The following is an 18508-nucleotide window of genomic DNA, read 5'->3' on the forward strand; positions in this document are numbered from 1 at the left end:
ACAGACAAAAAGGGAGTTAGTACCCATGTATGCACCCAACAATCAAATCCCTTGGAAGCTTTCCCAGTGATGTTTACTCCTTTTCATATAGTCCAATCCCTTGCTTTAGTTGGTTTGCACAGCTCTGCTCCCCTCCCTTCTATGAATTAATCTTATATGCCATGATAGGAGGATAGGACAAGAGAATAATGCAATCAGGGCTAACGATTGGAACCAGATAAGACTGTTATTGTAACACTATCTATGAGTTTCCTACTAGGTGCCACCATCTGGGCACCCTGCTATAAACAGTTCGAAATATACCTTCATCAATGTCTGGAGGCAATCCGCCTACAAACACCTTGCGAGAATATCGTTCCACTCTTTCCCCATTCTGGTGACTGAAACAGTGAGGTGAACCCAGGCCACTATGAAGAGGTTGATCCCCACGGCCATCATCCAAGAATCCATCTTCCATTGGAAACAGTGAAGACTGACCTGGAATAGAAAGCAGGGAAAAAACGGTAACAGAAAATGTTCCTTGTCACTGATTATAATGCACAAGAAACAAGGAAACAGCAGATTCAATAAAACTGCTGCTTTTTTTTTTCTCACTGAATAATAGAAACACTTAGCTATACTCTTGAATTCCCACCAACTTAAAGTCCCAACTGAGTCAGAGAGAAAGCACATGGTTAAATATTAATAGACAGCGACTCAAGTATCCCACTGGGATCCAGAAACTTCAGTGAGGTGAACTGAAGTGCAGGAGGAGAGAGCACGCTTTAGCAAGCAGTCGGCAGCAGACTGTACTCCCTTGGCAGGGCCCCATGGCTATTGGCAACCTAGACATGTACACTAAGTATTAAATTTGGCTATAAGACATTGAATCACTTACATTTCTTTAAAAAATCAAACAATATAGCCTGCACGATTTCCTCTATGAATGTGCTTAAAATGAACAGGTAGATTTTTTTTTTTTTTTCTGAGACAGCGTCTCGCTCTTTTACCCAGGCTGGAGTACAGTGGCATAATCATAGCTCACTGCAGCTTCAAACTCTTGTGCTCAAGTGATCCTCCCACCTCAACCTCCCAAGTAGCTGGGGCTAGAGGCACATGCCATGACATGTGTCGGCTAACATAACAGGTAGATTTTTAAAGTGACCACTCATTTTTGTTTACCTTAACTAATGGGATATAATCAAAACCCACTTGATGTTATATTCCAACTTCATTGTGTAGTCTTATGGAATTTCAGATTATTAGGCATGCTAAAGATATATTTATTATTAGCTGGGTTATTATCAGCTTGCTAAGGGTATGATCTGTTTCTAAAAACTAGTCATTCAATTTGCTATTTGAAAATCTTATCATCCAGAATATATATGCAGGAAACACCAGAGATGCCAATATGTGTAACAGTCCTTCTATATTTACCTGACAGCAAAATATAAACTTTCAATCATAAGGAAAACACAGAGCTACAAACAGGTGCACAATCTCCCAAGCACTGTTTTATCACTTTTCTGGCTGCCAATTTACTTCTAGGTACTACTTGAGGAATTTGTTAATGGATCCTCTAGAAATGTATCTCAAGTACTCTTACTTTAATAGAAACATTCCAGGTTTTGCCATACATGTCTTCAATTTCTATTACTAAACACAAATAATAACAGTATATTTTTTATAAATTTATCCTATAATAGCATATGTCAAGTGAAGACACGAGCTGATTATAAAACTGGAGCTTATTTCGTGAACGATCTTAAAAAATCACTTATCCTTTAAATCTAAGCTATTTAACTGTCTTACTTCTTATAAAAAGACAAAATATAGGTGCCAAGAATAAGTTATTCAGGTACCTCTAGGAAATGATTCTTTAGAATTACCTAAAATTTCTAGAGCTTTTCCCCCAAATGTTTGAAATTTATAGGATTAGTCATTTATTTAGCTCATCTCATTTTAAACCACATGTATTGTTTACTTAGTAAAAAAGAAAAAAGAAGTCGACATCAGGTATGTAAGTATAATTAAACCTCCAAGATAACGAGGTATTTTGGGACTAGTGTGACTATATTTTTCTTTTTAAAGATTCTTAATTTTTTTCTACGAAATTCCTTTTAGAAAGGAAAAAAAGCAAATCTTTAGATATAAGTTGAGTTTCTAATATAACACAGGGAAATCATTTTAATTCAAATCCAAATCCCACCATTCTGATAAATTTCTTTAGAGCTCCTTAACTCCTTCAAATTATGTCTAAAATGTTAGACATAAAGCTATGCTATCAAAGCTATGCTTAATTTCCCCTCTCCCCTTCCCCACAAAGGTTAGAAATTAAACAAGCTTGGGTCGTCTCCAAATACAAGTGATACATTTAAAAGTTAAAAACAATGTTACCTCTCCTTCGCCCATATGTCCTTGCTGCATGTCAAATGAGAAAAAAACAAAAACAAAAAAAACAAAACAACCTTTCAAACATTGTCAAAAGAATCAACTGTGATTTCATCTACCAGCTTTTGAAAATGAAAAACTGTGACTACATTCTTCATTTCCTGGTAAATGCCTGAAAAAACAAGGAACTGGATGGTAAGAGGTCAATTTTGTGCATTTTTAAAATTTCTTCAGGGACACTGTAAAACTTTATTGAATCTTATTTGTTTTAGGGGAAGCTTTTTGCTGTAATTGTTGCCCAAGGTTCAAACTATTATGAAACGAAGGCAGTATACAACATGATCAGAACCAACTATTACCATATTAATAATGTTTTCTCTCAGAATTCCCTGCTAACTAGCAATTTAGTAGATACACCCATATTTAATTCATGACTTTTTCACCACCAGAAGAGAAATAACAATTTTACAGTATTCCTCAGTTAATCCTTTATAAGAGAAAATCATAACAAATGAAATCTTTAAGCAATTCATCAACTTCCTTTTAGCCAACAGTTCCCTATGCCTAATTAAGTCTTCTACCAAGTCCTAAATGTTGAAAAGTAAAAGGTTTGGTATTTTTGTTGCCAAGTAGGTTGTAGCCAAGTGGCAAAGTAAAGGTAATTAATAATCCACTGGAATACTCAGGAAACGACAGTATAAACTTTAAATCAGAAAATCTTTGAGAAAATGTCTTCCCTGAAACAAATTGGCACTTATAAGCCCAGCCTGTCCAAACACCTCATTTCTATCCAACAAACATTTCTTGAATGCCCGATCTTGTGGATAAATAGTAAATAGAGCATGTCCCTGACCTCCAGAACTAGCAGCTTTTAATGCCAGAAGGCCACATAAGCAAACAACAGTGTAGCATGCCTATTGTTATACTAGTTACGTGGTAGGCATAACAGGAATAGAGGAAGAACTGGATCTAATGAAAACGTTGGGGGTGGGGGTAGGGAATTTGAGGTGGTCCTTAAAGGAAAACCAGAGGAAGGGCATTCCAGGCTCAGCAGGGTTACAGGCAGGGGTGCTGCTGTAGCATTCAGGGAAAGGTGGCCAGAACAGAAGCATGTAGAACAAGTGGGGACTTGGCTGGGGATGAGGTTTCAACAGGAAACTGGGATGGGTTTTTTCTTTTTGGAGACAGAATCTAGCTCTCATCCAGGCTGGAGTGGTGTGATCTCAGCTCACTTCAGCCTCTGCCTCCCGGGTTCAAGCGATTCTCGTGCCTCAGCCTCCCCAGTATCTGGGACCACAGGGACGTGCCACCACGCCCAGCTAATTTTTGTATTTTTTCGGCAGAGATGGGGTTTCACCATGTTGGCAAGATTGGTCTCGAACTCCTGATCTTAAGTGATCTGCCCACCTCAGCCTCCCAAAGTCCCGGGGTTATAGCCTGGGATAGGTTTTTGAGTTAGAAGGTATAGCTCCTTTAAGAAATCACTACCCAGACTCACAAACTGGTCAAGGTTTTTATTCTTATTCTTCTAGATAAATGCTAAATAAGTATAACTCAGAAATATTATGTGATTATCTTCCAAAGTGAAATTATATCTCAAACCAAAATACATTTCTGCCACACTTAGATAGCCCTGGATTTCACCAAAGTATTTGAGCAAATGGATTCACACAACATACAATCTCCCACAAGCAGTAGTGCTTTAACTTTAATAGGTCTTAAGTTTAGGGGGTTGAGGAGAGGTAGGTATTTTCTGACTTAATCAGACAGAGGTTAGAAAGACAAACAGCATCACAAAAACAGATGCTTGTTTAAGAACATTCTATTCGGCCAGGCACGGTGGTTCACACCTGTAATCCCAGGACTTTGGGAGGCCAAGGCGGGTGGATCACGAGGTCAGGAGATCGAGACCATCCTGGCTAACATGGTGAGACCGTTTCTACTAAAAACACAAAAAATTAGCCAGGTGTGGTGACAGGCGCCTGTAGTCCCAACCACTTGGGAGGCTGAGGCAGGAGAATGGCATGAACCCAGGAGGCGGAACTTGCAGTGAGCCGAGATCTCGCCACTGCACTCCAGCCTGGGAGACAGAGCGAGACTCCGTCTCAAAAAAAAAAAAACAAAAAACATTCATACAACTGCTTCAAAGATAAGGGAGTCTGGGGAAACAAAGTAATGATATGAAAATCTTAGTGCTGCCAATCTTAAAAAGTTGATTGATGCTGCTTGGATTTCTGAGAAAACAGATATTTGAAAAGAATAAGCTTTTATAATATAGCTACAAAATTAACATGAAAACTCTCATGGCTTCCATTATTTCAAAAATAAATAATTGCCAGAATAGTAAGGGCTGTGGATCAAAAGTTACAATCAAATACTCTCGAAATCTTCCAATGTATACTCTCAAACTTGGATTATATACTGTAAAATTAAACTGGTCAATATAAAATAATTCATGGTTAAATTCTGAGATTAAATTCTGAAAGCTATGTAGACATTTTCTCATATTAAGGGAAAACAGGTTATAAGTGAACAATGTTTACAACTATAAAAGTTGCCCAATCAAATCAGGAAATTAATGTAAATTAATACTGAAGAAATAAAAACAATGACATTCTGGAACATTCAAAACGAGCATATGTACTTATACATTATTTTTCATGTAAATTTTGACATAAGATACATACACAAAAATAAACAAACCATAATAAGTTCAATGAATTTTCTACAAATTGAACACATCTATGTAACCAGACCCAGACATTAATATAATGCTAAACTATGCCACTTTATCTTACATAAAAAAGAGGTACTAAGCACTTTTCCTCACTTATTTCAAAGTATATTGGCACACACTTTATGATGAAATTCTTGCAACATAGAACCTCTCTGCTTTCCTGAGGAAAATGTCAGACAGATTTCCAATTTCATGACCAGCAAGTGTTGCTCGTTATTTGACGTTTCTCAAATGTCCGAGGAAGTGTAAGTTAAGAAACGACTTTAATTATGTTCAAAGAAATCTACATTTTGGAAAACTAACTCTGTTAGTTACCAAAAAGTAGACTCTTAAAAGATTTTTTAGATGCATGCCATTACCATGCATCTACCAATAAAAATCTCCCGGTCCCACCAAAGTTTTAATGAATACTATTTATATGTTTATCCACTTTTATTATTTCTTAGTTTTGATTTATTTTATTTTTATTTTTGGAGATGGAGTCTCACCCACGCTGGAGTGCAGTGGTGCGATCTCGGCTCACTGCAACCTCTGTCTCCCAGATTCAAGCAATTCTTCTGCCTCAGTCTCCCTGGGACTACAAGTGTATGTCACCACACCCAGCCTTTTTTTTTTTTTTTTTAATATATATTTTAGTAGAGACGTGGTTTCACCCTGTTGAACAGGCTGGTCTCAAACTCCTGAGCTCAGGCAATCTGCCCACTTCAGCCTCCCAAAGTGCTAGGATTACAGGCGTGAGCCACCGTGCCCAGCCTAGTTTTGATTTATAAAGTCCTCAATAATTTAATGTTCAGATCTAACAGGATTCAAGAATGTTAAAAAAAAAAAAAAAGGCTCAAAATATTATGGCCATAAATTTTTATAACTTCTGGATACCTGCTATTAGATCTGTTGATATACTTTATTTCTAAAACATCTTTACAGGATTGCTTACAAATGCTTCCTTCGTTATTATCCTTATATACAGAATCAAATTCCCTCTAGCAAAATATTCCATTAATCTGTAATGCCAGACTTACGAAGAAGGTACAGAAAGACTTGTCAGGGCTCCCCCGACCTTCTCCCTCCCCACACACTTTATTATAAAAATAAATTATTATTTATCCCATAAAAAGTACTTTTTTCTCATTTGTTGCAACATTTGTAATAATCAAAAAGAAACAAAGTACCTACACATTCAAAAGAAGAAACACCTAGTATGTGGCATTTTTAATTTTATGTATGTACATATGTATGTATGCATTTATTTCAAAGGAGCAACCCTATTAACTGAGCATGTGGCATTTTTAAATGTGGCTCATGTTCATGTACCTAAAGCTCTCTAAGATGTCGGCCTGCATGCAGTGTCTAAGTGTGTATTTGTAGAATCCTTATTGTGTACATTTAAAAATAAAGAAAATATAAATAGATATGTAGGAATATGCATAAAATTTTTACTTTTTATTTTATTTTTATTTTTATACAGATGGGGTTTTGCCATGTTGCCGAGGCTGGTCTCAACACCTGGGCTCAAGCAATCCACCCACCTGGGTCTCCCCAAGTGCTAGGATTGCAGGCATGAGCCATTGTGACTGGCCATGAAATATTTTTTCTAGAAATAACCACAAGAACCTTTGGAGACAGAAACTTCTAGAAAGAGGAAAGAAGGCATTCACTTCTTGTTTTATCATTTTCTGTACCATTTGAATTTATTATTATTGCATATGCTACATTGCTATATTTGTTAATGAACCCTTTTTGGTTTTCTCCTTGGTACTAACATTAAAAATGAACAAATGACATTATTGCTTTCATACAAAAGCATACTTTGCTACATGAGAGCACCTAATCAATTCTGTCACGAATAGGACTTTAGGCCATGAAGGATAAGATATTACTATGTTTTAGTGGACAATGAAACAATGGATCCTATCCGGGTTACGCTGATCTACCTTAGGCTCTCCATCTGTGCACCTCTTGACGCCCCATGGTGAGAAGACAAATAGCAATGCTATTTGGAAAAAAAGGGGAGGGGTGTAACTCAGATGATAAGATGTTATCAAGTAACTGACTTTTGGCTAGGAACAGTGGCTCACACCTATAACCCCAGCACTTTGGGAGGTTGAGGTGGGTGGATCATTTGAGGTCAGGAGTTCAAGACCATCCTGGCCAATATGGTAAAACCCCATCTCTACTAAAAATATAAAAATTAGCTGGGTGTGGTGGTGCATGCCTGTAATCGTGGCTACTTGGTAGGCTAAGGCAGGAGAACTGCTTCAACCCGGGAGGTAAAGGTTGCAGTGAGCTGAGATTGCACCACTGCACTCCAGCCTGGGCAACAGAGTGAGACTCAGTCTCCAAACAATACAAAACAAAACAAAACAACCTGACTTTTCCAGGAGAACTAAAAGAAAATATATGGGGAGAGGGGTGGGGAAATTAGCCAAATTAGTAAATCAGTTGAAAATATATAAATCAAAGGCTTGAAGCTAAAAGGAATTCATCTGTGAACAAAAGAATAAAGATGGTAGAACCAAAAAGCAGACACAATCATTACAAAGATCAAAGTATACAATTCAACAAAGATGCAAAGAAACACTTTAAATGATTTTATAAATTAATACCTAATTTAATAGGCTCACTGCCACAAAATTAATTTACATTTGCTTTATAGTTAGAAATTCCTATCACTTTGGCTTATGTCTACATTAGTTTGTCGGCACAACAACATTCAAAGAATGTTCCTAAGACATGATAAAGACACTATTATTTGTAAGGCCTACCTTAGAAAAGAGCAGAGAATGCAACTCTAGTTTCCTTATGTCCCTAACCCTCAGTTTCTTTATTTATAAAAATGGGGAGCAAATGAGAGAATAACGAAAAACACAATGTGTATATGTAGTGGTCAGTCACATACTCAATAAATAATCTCCTCCCTTTCCAAAAAGTAAAGTCATATGGTATGGTCTCTTCAACAATTAGCTTTTCATTAGCATTTTAAGGTTAACAATTGTAGAGCACTTTAGAGTTTACAATTTGTTTTCATATTTTCAATGAAGGGATCTTTCAACATGCTTATTATTGTAGCAACTAGAACCATATTACATACATTTTCGCTAAGTGATCATCATCTACATTTCTCTTGAGTAAATTATACCTTCCTTTTTGATAGATTTCTTCCCCCTCCCAAGCAAACAATCTTCCTCCTTTCGTTCCAAAAAACTATAATTAAGAGATGTTGGGCCAGGTGCGGTGGCTCACGCCTGTAATCCCAGCACTTTGGGAGGCCGAGGCAGGCCGATCACTTGAGGTCAGGAGTTCGAGACCAGCCTGGCCAATATAGTGAAACCCCATCTCTGCTAAAAATATTAAAATTAGCTGGGCATGGTGTCAGGTGCCTGTAATCTCAGCTACTTGGGAAGGTGAGGCAGGAGAATCGCTTGAACCTGGGAAGTGGAGGCTACGGTGAGCCGAGATGGAGCCACTGCACTCCAGCCTGGATGACAGAGCAGACTTCATCTTAAAAGAAAAAAAAAAAAAGAAAGAAAGAAGTGTTGTTCTGTGTCACCCTTAATAGATCTCCTTATTAATCTCTTCCTCCAAGGAAAGAAAATATATGAGTTGTTAAAACTTAACAGGTTTTTTTTGCTCTATAACTTTCTCCTACCACAAGGTTCATTTTTGAAGTAGCTAATCCTGAGGGCTAAAGCAGTGGAATGAAAGGTTAGAGAAAAAAAAAAGTATAACGCACAAGCATTTTTATACAGAGGTGGTGGTGGTTTCTTGGGTAAAATAAAACTTCAAGCTGGGTAAGAGGAAAATTAATCTTTCAATCCAATGTCTATCTCAGAGCTCAGCCAAGATACTCCAGAGGAATTTGAGGTAACTGGCCTATGTTGAGCACTTCTTGTCACTTAACTGGGAAACTAAGTTTTAGGCTTGCTTCTCATAACCATAAAATGGGCATTTTAACTGTATCCCTACTACATGAAATTTACCAGTAAAAGGCATCTATTACGGGCGGAATTGTGTGGTCACCCTCTACCCCCACCCTCCTGTCCACATTCATCTGTTGAAGTCCTAACCTCCAGTACCTCAGAATGTGACTATATCTGGAGACAGGGTCTTTACAAAGGTAATTAAGGTTAAATGAGGTCAGTGGGGTGGGCCCTAATCCAATATGACTGGTGTCTTTATAAGGAGAGCTTAGAACACAGACGTGCACAGAGGGAAAACCATGTGGTGACACAGCTATCTATAAGCCACAGAGAGATGCCTCAGAAGAAATGAGCCCTGATGACACCTTGCTTTGGTACTTTAGCCTCCAGAACGGTGACGAAATAAATTTCTGTTTAAGCCAGTAGTCAGCAGTACTTATTATAGCAGCCCTAGCAAACTAATGCAGCACCCAAAAAGTAGCTTTAGGGAGTTTGGTTTTAAAAATACACTGAAAATCCAAGAACTCTCCCCAAGATTGCCCCTCAAAAAAATCTCTGCAACTATTAACACAGCAATAAATTGGGAAATTCCCTAGAGTGTGAACTGTAACATTCTTAACACAATTACCAATCATTGTTGAATTATATTGGTACTGCCTTTTAACATGAGTGGTATATGAAAGTCACTGTATGAAACTGTAGGAAATTGATGATCGAGCAGGGCAAAAAAATAATTTGATCCATGGATGAATACAACCTATTTATCTTTGTAAAGGCAAATTACAACCTTAGTCCAATATAAGCCACTGAAAACTGGTTGGTGACTCTGACTTTTTTTCTTTTAATTATTGTTATTATTTTTCCAATAAGAGGCTGGTTAGGGGATTTTCTTTTTATTTATTGAGGATTTAAACCTCTTTCTAAAAGCATTGAGGTTGCTTGAAAATTTCAAAATAAAGCATAAAATAAAAATCAGATAGTCAAAATTCAAACGTTCATGTGAGAAAGAGAATAAACAGTTGCTCTACATTTTTATCGAAACAAAACAAGAAAGGGCTTTCAACAGATACTTGGAAGAAAAAGCTCTGAAAGTTACCATTGAAACAAAGCAGAGTGGCTATATAATCACCTTATTAAAGGTTTTTAGAAGCCTGAATAGATAATAGTGGACAAGGAAGAACAGCTCCTTACAGCACCTTTCAGTCTTAAAATTAAACAATGACTATAAAGTGACGTAATATATTAGGCTTTTATTTTCAGTCTTAAGAAAAGGCTGTATGGACACAAGATATGAAGGGAATGCATTTGAAAGTGCATAGTTTTAGATTATCTACCTTAACGACAGACAACGAAAGCATGTTCAACTTTCAACAGTTTTTACAAACTCATATTAATCCTTTGTTCTATATTTTGTCCTTATATATTTTCAGCTATTAAGAATCAACACATGAATGAGATTAATTCCTAACCAAAAATATTGCTTATTCTAATTCTCTTATTTGACTTACTATGTGCCAGGTGCTATGCTAAGTGACTTCCACACATCTTCACCACAATAAAATGTGATGGGTAGCATTTGTAATTCTTTAATTAATCTTCACTAAGCACAATTCATTATGCCAGATTTGCAATACAGGTACCCCCAAAACCTGAGCTAAAGTGAGAGCAAAGCTACTAAGAATGAATATACCAATGAGATTAATTTGTCTACAGATGTGATCCACTCTAGAAGATATTTTACAAACATGACTGACAGAATGGACAATGTGTATATCTTGATCAAGGTCACTAAAAGATTGTCTCAACACCTCTCCTCCCTACCTAGATCTAATTTCATGACTTTCAAGCAATCTTCTGCTCTAATCTGGACATTGCTACTGCAGGGAGAATACATCAGCCGAGCAGTCATCCCCGGCATCTGGTCTACCTGGAAGTCTTATGCTTCATTATAAATGAATACATTGGCATCTGGTCCTAACTGGTTGGTTACTAAAAAACTAATCCTTCATCAAATCTGACAAAATCAAGTTTTGGGGCCTCATGAAGCTCAATACTAGACCCGAGACCATGGCAATCGTAACCCCACGCTCCTGGGTCTTGCTTAAGGAGCCAGCAAGAGATATTTCTTAAAAGAAAGACATCTCTCTTTGTCCTTTATCTTTATGTCTTTCAGTTTGAGGCAATGTTAACCCAAGTCAGTATGTCTTTATATAAACAAAATTTCCATGTATGCAGCATTAAAAACTATTTAGTCTTCTCTTAGAGTTCATAGACCAGTAAAATTTGAAAACATAAATATTCTGGGAAAAAGTTACTTTCATTTTTTCATTGACAAGTAAGATCACTAAAAATAATCTATTTAAGAAAGAAAGGATAGTAATGAAGAAAAAAGGAAAGGCAATCTCATAATAGTATACTTTTTTTTCTTTTTTTGAGACAGGGTGTCACTCTGTCACCCTGGCTGGAGTGCAGTGGTGCAATCATGGCTCACTGCACCCTTGACCTCCCCATCCCAAGCAATCCTCCCACCTCAGCCTCCCAAGTAGTTGGGACCCTCACGAGTTTTTAAAAATCTTTTGCAGACACAAGGTTTCGCCATGTTGCCCAGGTTGCTCTTGAATTCCTGGGCTCAAAGAATCCTCCTGCTTCAGCCTCCCAAAGTGCTGGGATTACAGGTGACTTTTTTTCCTAGTTAAGTGAATTTAGCTTTAAGGAAGACCCACTAGAGAGAGCTTATTTTTCTTGACAACCCTCAACAAAGATGGGCCCCAGAGGCAACTAATCCAACAGGAACACCTTCATAAGGAAACTGGGACAAAGAAGAGTTGATCATTTTGCCTAAGATGACACAGCAATATCCCAAATCTTGTTTCACTACAATTTCCAGTACCTGGAACTGACTCGAACTAGTTCCAAAGGAAAAGGTAAACTCTTCTACATGTATATATATCCCTTATGTTCTCCTTATCCTGATGCCACTGTCGCCACTGGGTTTGGTTTTTGGCCTAATACATTTATGCTAGAACACTATATTATGGTATTATTTCTGGCACTGTAGCATGAAAAGACCTACATCTGATGACCAAGTAAGATTTTATAAGCTATTTAGTTTCCAGAAGATCTGATGTACCCAGAAATTTCTAAGTTCTACAACATATTGATTTCAAACACTAGTCAAAAAGGAGATCCAGTGATAAAAATATTTTTTAACTCCTTATTCACAACATACTAAAATCAAGGAATGGAAGAATTTTTATTTTTATTTGTTTTGGGAATGATGAGAATACAGCTATTTAGTCCATAACACTTGTTAGGGGTTGTGGAACTTAAAATGAGCTTTGACAAATGGAAGGCATTTTCTACACACAGAAATTTGAAATCCACATTCCAAAGTAAATTAGTAGAAAGTAAGTAAACAAGACCTCTGTATTTCATCCAATTGTTTTAGACCGTGATACTAAAAAAACAGACACTAAAATTCTTGTGAGTGGATGTTCCCTCCTCCTGGTGAAACTTAGCTTGTTTCACTATGCACGTAAAAAGAGAACTCAACAGAACATTAGCACAGGAAAGGAGAATCTAATGAAGGCAATGGAAAGCCAACAAAACTTCATTTTTCTTGTTTTTGTTAGACAGCAAACAGCAAATGACCTTGTCCTATGCAATGTCAAGTACTGTGGTTTTAGGCTGCCTTTTTCTGGTTTTAGATCCCTGCTTATCCTTTCCTGCTGGAACATTTTTCCAGCCACATGGAAATGGCTTTTATGTTAACATTTCAAAGGACACTCTACAGAAGCTAACATTAGATAAAGCCAATCTTTAGGTATCATTATGGGATTTTCATTTATTCTGATTGTCACCAAGTTCAGGACAGGGAATCAGCTGGCCCTCAAATTAAAAAGAAAAGTTTCTGCCACAATTTTGAGGTAAAAGAATTATTCTTAAAATAGCTGATAGTTTAACAGCAACTTACAGTTATCATTACGGAACAAACTAATGTCATTTCTCCACTGCTGAAGCACAACTACTGTATCAGCTTTGTGCACTTCACTAGGGTAAATCAATTATCACTTACCATTAATAAGCAGAGAGCTATCGGATCCTGGATATGAATAGTTTAGACGACCTGAAGGTAAAAGAAGGCCGTTACTAAATTTACTGTTTTCATAGATGGTTTAAACTTATTCAATAACAGAGCTAATTGACTTGCTTTCAAATAGGCAAGGTATTCGAATCAGAGGACATACCGATCAGCATGTTCATCAATATTCAAAAAGGAAAACTTTGAAAGTAGGAAAAGAAAATATTTATCATATTTAACTAGGTCCTTCTAATTTGCAAGGTAAATTAGAAATTGCAAATCCCCATCCAAGGTAATTTTCTTTATACCATTATGTAATAGCAACTCATTCTGACAATCTTCACTTTTCTGCCCCAATAAATGTGAAAATTTTCCATTTGTGTAGTGTTTTGTTACTTTTGAAAGTATGTAATTGGCAGTAATATTTTCCTATGTGACTCACAAGAAAAGTGCCACGCTTATGCCTACATGTAGAGACAGCTAAGGGGTTTAATTTCAGGTTTGGCGAAATATTCCCAGAGGGAAGAAGAACATTTCACTGAACTTACACATGATGAAAAACATCAAAAGCCCAGGGCACAGTAGGCACTCACCAAATGCTGGGTTACCTTCCTCTGAATTTTGAAGTGTGTCAAAATCTACTTTTGAAACTAAAATGGGCACCCAAGATATCCCTCAAAAAAGAATTTGTGAAGGTACTAAAATTTTTGTTGGATGAACTGTCTTCCAAATTGGTAGCCACAAATAACACATGAGGGGGAATGGCACTGGGATTTCTCTATCTTGAAAGAATTACATTTCTGTTTTGGAAGAGTTTCAACATGTAAGTTGAGTTATCTACACTACAAAGCCTTACTGAGTACACATATGGACCTAGTTCTAAACTATAAGTTATAAAATAAGAATCATCATGTAACACTTTTAAGTGTCCAAACCCCACATGCCATCTGTACCCACCTTGAGAAGAATGACTGAAGAACCCTCAACAGGTCTTCCTCATCTAAGGAATGGATAGGGGAACCTGGTTGGTAGTTCTCTACGATAGTCCCGCCCTCTATAAATCAGGATTTAGAATAGGAATTTTAAAGTGACTCAGAACTACAAACATTCCTTTAGGAAACAGCAGTCTGAATTTTGACCCCACAGAACCATGACTCTCAAAGGCTAAGGAAAAACGGATAAACATAGGTTCTCCGATGGCTTGCGGCTGGGGCAGACCTTCCAGGATGCCTGCAAGGAGTGAACACTCTGAGAACCAGAGCTAACATGGGGTCCTATCAATCCAACAGCTACATATTAACAACTCTTTCGAAAGGAACTTAAGGTCTTCAATGTTTTAAAATGCTGCTTTTTTGATATAGTCTCCATAGTAATGAACTCATGTAATGAAAAGAAGAAACTATTCTCTATTGCCAACAGCTTTAATTAATCCATATCCAAAATTTGAAGTCTGGATAAACTCTGAACTTAATAATTTTCCTACAATTTTAAAACCAAATGAAAGGATTTAAAAGAAATTAAGTTGGTAATTGTTCCATTTAAATTTCAGCTTGTTCCTATATAGGGAGTGGAGGTAGGAATGGAGATGGAAGAAAAAAAGGTAAAAATTAATTTTGATATTTCAATTTATTCCTAAAAATTGGTTTCATTCTTTAATGCTAATGTACATAGCCAAGCACCCAAATCTACTGAATTCTATCTAGACTACTTTTTAACTAAAGCCTGGATCTATGGCCTGTCACAAGTATATATTTTTAAAAGAATAAACTTGAGATGCTAGGAGCAAGAACATGACCCTGTTAAAAACTTGGAGGATGGAGGGCCAGATGAAGTGGCTCATACCTGTAATCCCAGCACTCTGAGAGGCCAAGGTGGGCAGATCACCTGAGGTCAGGAGTTCGAGACCAGCCTGGTCAATGTGCTGAAAACCCCATCTCTACTAAAAATACAAAAATTAGCCAGGCATGGTGGTCCATGTTTGTAATCATTCCCAGCTACTGGGGAGGCTGAGGCAGGAGAATTGCTTGAACCCGGGAGGTGGGGGTTGCAGTGCGCCGAGATCCTGCTATTGCTCTCCAGCCTGGGTGACAAAGACAAAACTCCGTCTCAAAACAAACAAACAAAAAACTTAGGAGGTGGGAACAGAGTACTGTTTCTGAATTACAACTAAAAGTAGCAGCTGATTTTCTGTAATGGAACATATATACAGATTTTATACTTCTAAAACTCTCTAGTAAATGAATAAGAGCTATCACACACTTTTATTTATCATAAATCATTTTCAGAAGAAAGACTAAATCAATATAGAGACAAAAATATTTGATAACATTAGTTGAAATATTAAGAGGAAATGTCCTACTATCTCCAAAAAGATATTCTAATTATTTAATGCTAACATTGCAATAGAAACCACGGCTGTTCTATATGAACGATAATGCCTCTTATTTGATGCCAAGAAAGGATTATTATTATTATTATTATTTTAATTTTTGAGACAGGGTCTTACTCTGTCGCCCAGGCTGGAGTGCAGAGTGGTGCTATCTCAGTTCCAGCCTTGACCTCCCAGGCTCAAGTGATCCTACCATCTCGAGTCTCCCAAGTAACTGGGACGACAGATGCATGCCACCATGCCTGGCTAATTTTTTATTTTTTGTAGAGATGGTTACCCAGGCTGGTCTTGAACTTTTGGGCTCAAGCAATCCTCCCACCTCAGCCTCTTAAAGTGCTGGGTTTACAGGAATGAGCCACCTCACCCAGCCCTAAGGGAGGATAATGAACAATTACTAAACAGGCTGGTTTCACAATGAAGTTTCACAAATGAAGTTCCACTTTATCACAAACTCATGTTTTGGGTACCTTCTAAAGAGAAAATTTCAACTTGACAGTAACAAAACGGTCCTTTAACTCAATTATGAGATTAACTCATCACATATCTCCTGGAGAGACCTCCTGCAACCAAAGTAGTGACCTTTAACACTTTCGCTGTCCCTTGGCCTTATAAGTTACAGTCATTCTACCCTCCAGCTAAGACACAATGCGACAATGAAGAATTACTGGCAAAGTTCATAGCTGAACTCTGAAAGTGATACTTGTTTTTAATTTTTTTGATCCGGCCTGGTGATATGATTCCTGTTGTCAGGTTAGAATCAACTGTGGTCTCTAGTAGCAAACACACCTGTGACATTCTGTTAAACAATCAGCTATTCTTTCCACTTAAATTTTAACATATAGGCAGTGACATTAAGAAATTGTTTCTTTTTTTAACTTTCATAATGCTTCCCTAACCTGTGTGCCCTACTCTGTAAATTCTCTCCACAACTAAAATATCTACAGAGCTGTCCATAATCTATTATGGATAACACATATCATTTCCTTTCTGGATATCTTCCAAAAGCTCCTATTAAAAGTGCCACGGGAATTTGGTTATCTACAACCTTTTTGCACTCTCCTTGTACTCTTTCCTTTATTTCTGTTCTAATATCCTTTCTGCTGCATTGGTGTAAATTTCTATAGATTTTCTATTCCACCGCTAGCTAGTTGATAATCCCCTCCCATGCCTGAGACAGTGGCCCTCACTCCATGTTCCCAATGAAGGGTGTGTGTGTAGTTTATATATAAATATATATTTTTATGTTGATATATAAATGTGTGCTTATATATAAGCATATTTGCATACTTATAAATAAATATATAAATGTTATTTTTTAGAGCATTTTAGGTTCACAGAAGAATGGAGAGGAAGATACAGAGATTTCTGATATCCCCCTGCCCCCACATATGCATAGCTTTACCCCATTATCAACATCCCCACCAGAGTGGTATAGGTTGATGGCAAAAACTGCAATTACTTTTGCACCAATCTATACATTTGTTACACCCAAAGTTCATAGTTTACATGAGGGTTCACTCTTGGTGTTCATTCTGTGGGTTTGGACAAATGTATAATGACATGTGTCCACCCATTATGGTATCACACAAAGTAGTTTCATCCCTCTTTGCCAGCCCCCAACCCCTGGCCTTTTTATTGTCTCACAGACTTGCCTTTTCCAGACTATCATGCAGTTGGAATCATAAAGTATGCAGCCTTCCAGATTGCCATCTTTCACTTAGTCATATGCATTTAAGGTTCCTCCACATCTTTTCATGGTTTCATAGCTCATTTCTTTTTAGTGCTTGATAACAGTCCATTGTTTGGATGGATCACAGTTTACTAATCTATATGCACCTACTGAAGGGTATCTTGGTTTTTCCAAGTTTTCACAACTATGAATAAAGCTTCCGTAAACATCTACGGGCATGCAGGCGCATAAATTTTCTCAAGGATTTTTTCAAATGTATTTTTTTTTCAGATTCACCTTTTTCCAAAACACCTTTCCCAGCGAGGAAACATCTTTTTTTTTTTTTTTTTTTTTGAGACAGAGTCTCACTCTGTTGCCTAGGCTGCAGTGCAGTAGTGCAATCTCAGCTTACTGCAACCACTGCCTCCTGGGTTCAAGCGATTCTTCTGCCTCAGCCTCCTGAGTAGCTGGAACTACAGGCACGCGCCACCACACCCAGCTAATTTTTGTATTTTCAGTAGAGATAGGGTTTCACCATATTGGCCAGGCTGGTCTTGAACTCCTGACCTTGTGATCCTCCCGCCTCGGCCTCCCAAAGTGCTAGGATTAAAGGTGTGAGCCACCATGCCTGGCCGGAAACATATTTTTAACGAACTCACCAAATTTTATTTGTAGCTACAAAGCAACAACTAACTTTCTTACCTAATCATTTCAGCTTCTGGCTAACCTTCTTACCTCTTTTACATTAAAGCCCCCTTTGGAATTAGAGCTTTTAATACCTAGGCATCTTGAGTTTCCTGTTTGGGTACCAGGTGAGCATTTGATGAGTTAATTCCACTGAACTCAAAACATCAGTATTTCATAAATAAAATATAATAAAATAAAAATTGAGATGTCTGAATATTAATATAACCCAGTACCTGTCTGCTGTTTTGTTTGGTTGGATTTTTGAGAACTTATCTTTATTTTATTTCATTTTTTCAGACGGAGTCTCGTTCTGTCTCCCAGGCTGCAATGCAATGGCGTGATCTTGGCTCACTGCAACCTCCGCCTCCCAGGTTCAAGTGATTCTCCCACCCCAGCCTCCTGAGTAGCTGGGATTACTGGCACCCACCATCATGCCTGGGTAATTTTTTTTGTATTTTTGTAGAGATGGGATTTCACCATGTTGGCCAGGCTGATCTTGACCTTCTGACCTCAGGTGATGCCCCTGCTTCGGCCTCCCAAAGTGCTGAGATTACAGGCATGAGCCATGATACCTGGCCAAGAACTTATCTATCTTTAATCATTATCCAGGTTTGGGCACATTCAGAATTAATTTCTTAAGGGAGAAGGAAAGCATTCA

General features: G+C 37.5%; 1 protein-coding gene across 2 annotated transcripts in view; it reads right to left on the bottom strand.

Annotated features, from left to right (window-relative positions):
* CPEB4 (cytoplasmic polyadenylation element binding protein 4) overlaps nucleotides 1–18508 on the bottom strand; it is a 72152-nt gene that overhangs the window by 15469 nt on the left and 38175 nt on the right. The window contains exons 3-4 of one of the 2 annotated variants that reach the window (XM_023218961.2): nucleotides 13100–13150; nucleotides 304–477 (exon numbers count right to left, since the gene is read on the bottom strand). In XM_023218961.2, the coding sequence (XP_023074729.1) occupies nucleotides 304–477; nucleotides 13100–13150 (225 nt within the window). The remainder of the gene's footprint in view (nucleotides 1–303; nucleotides 478–13099; nucleotides 13151–18508) is intronic. The other variant, XM_023218962.2, reaches the window with a different exon arrangement.

This window comes from Piliocolobus tephrosceles, chromosome 4 (genome assembly GCF_002776525.5).
Source record: "Piliocolobus tephrosceles isolate RC106 chromosome 4, ASM277652v3, whole genome shotgun sequence".
Classification (NCBI taxonomy): Eukaryota; Metazoa; Chordata; class Mammalia; order Primates; family Cercopithecidae; genus Piliocolobus; species Piliocolobus tephrosceles.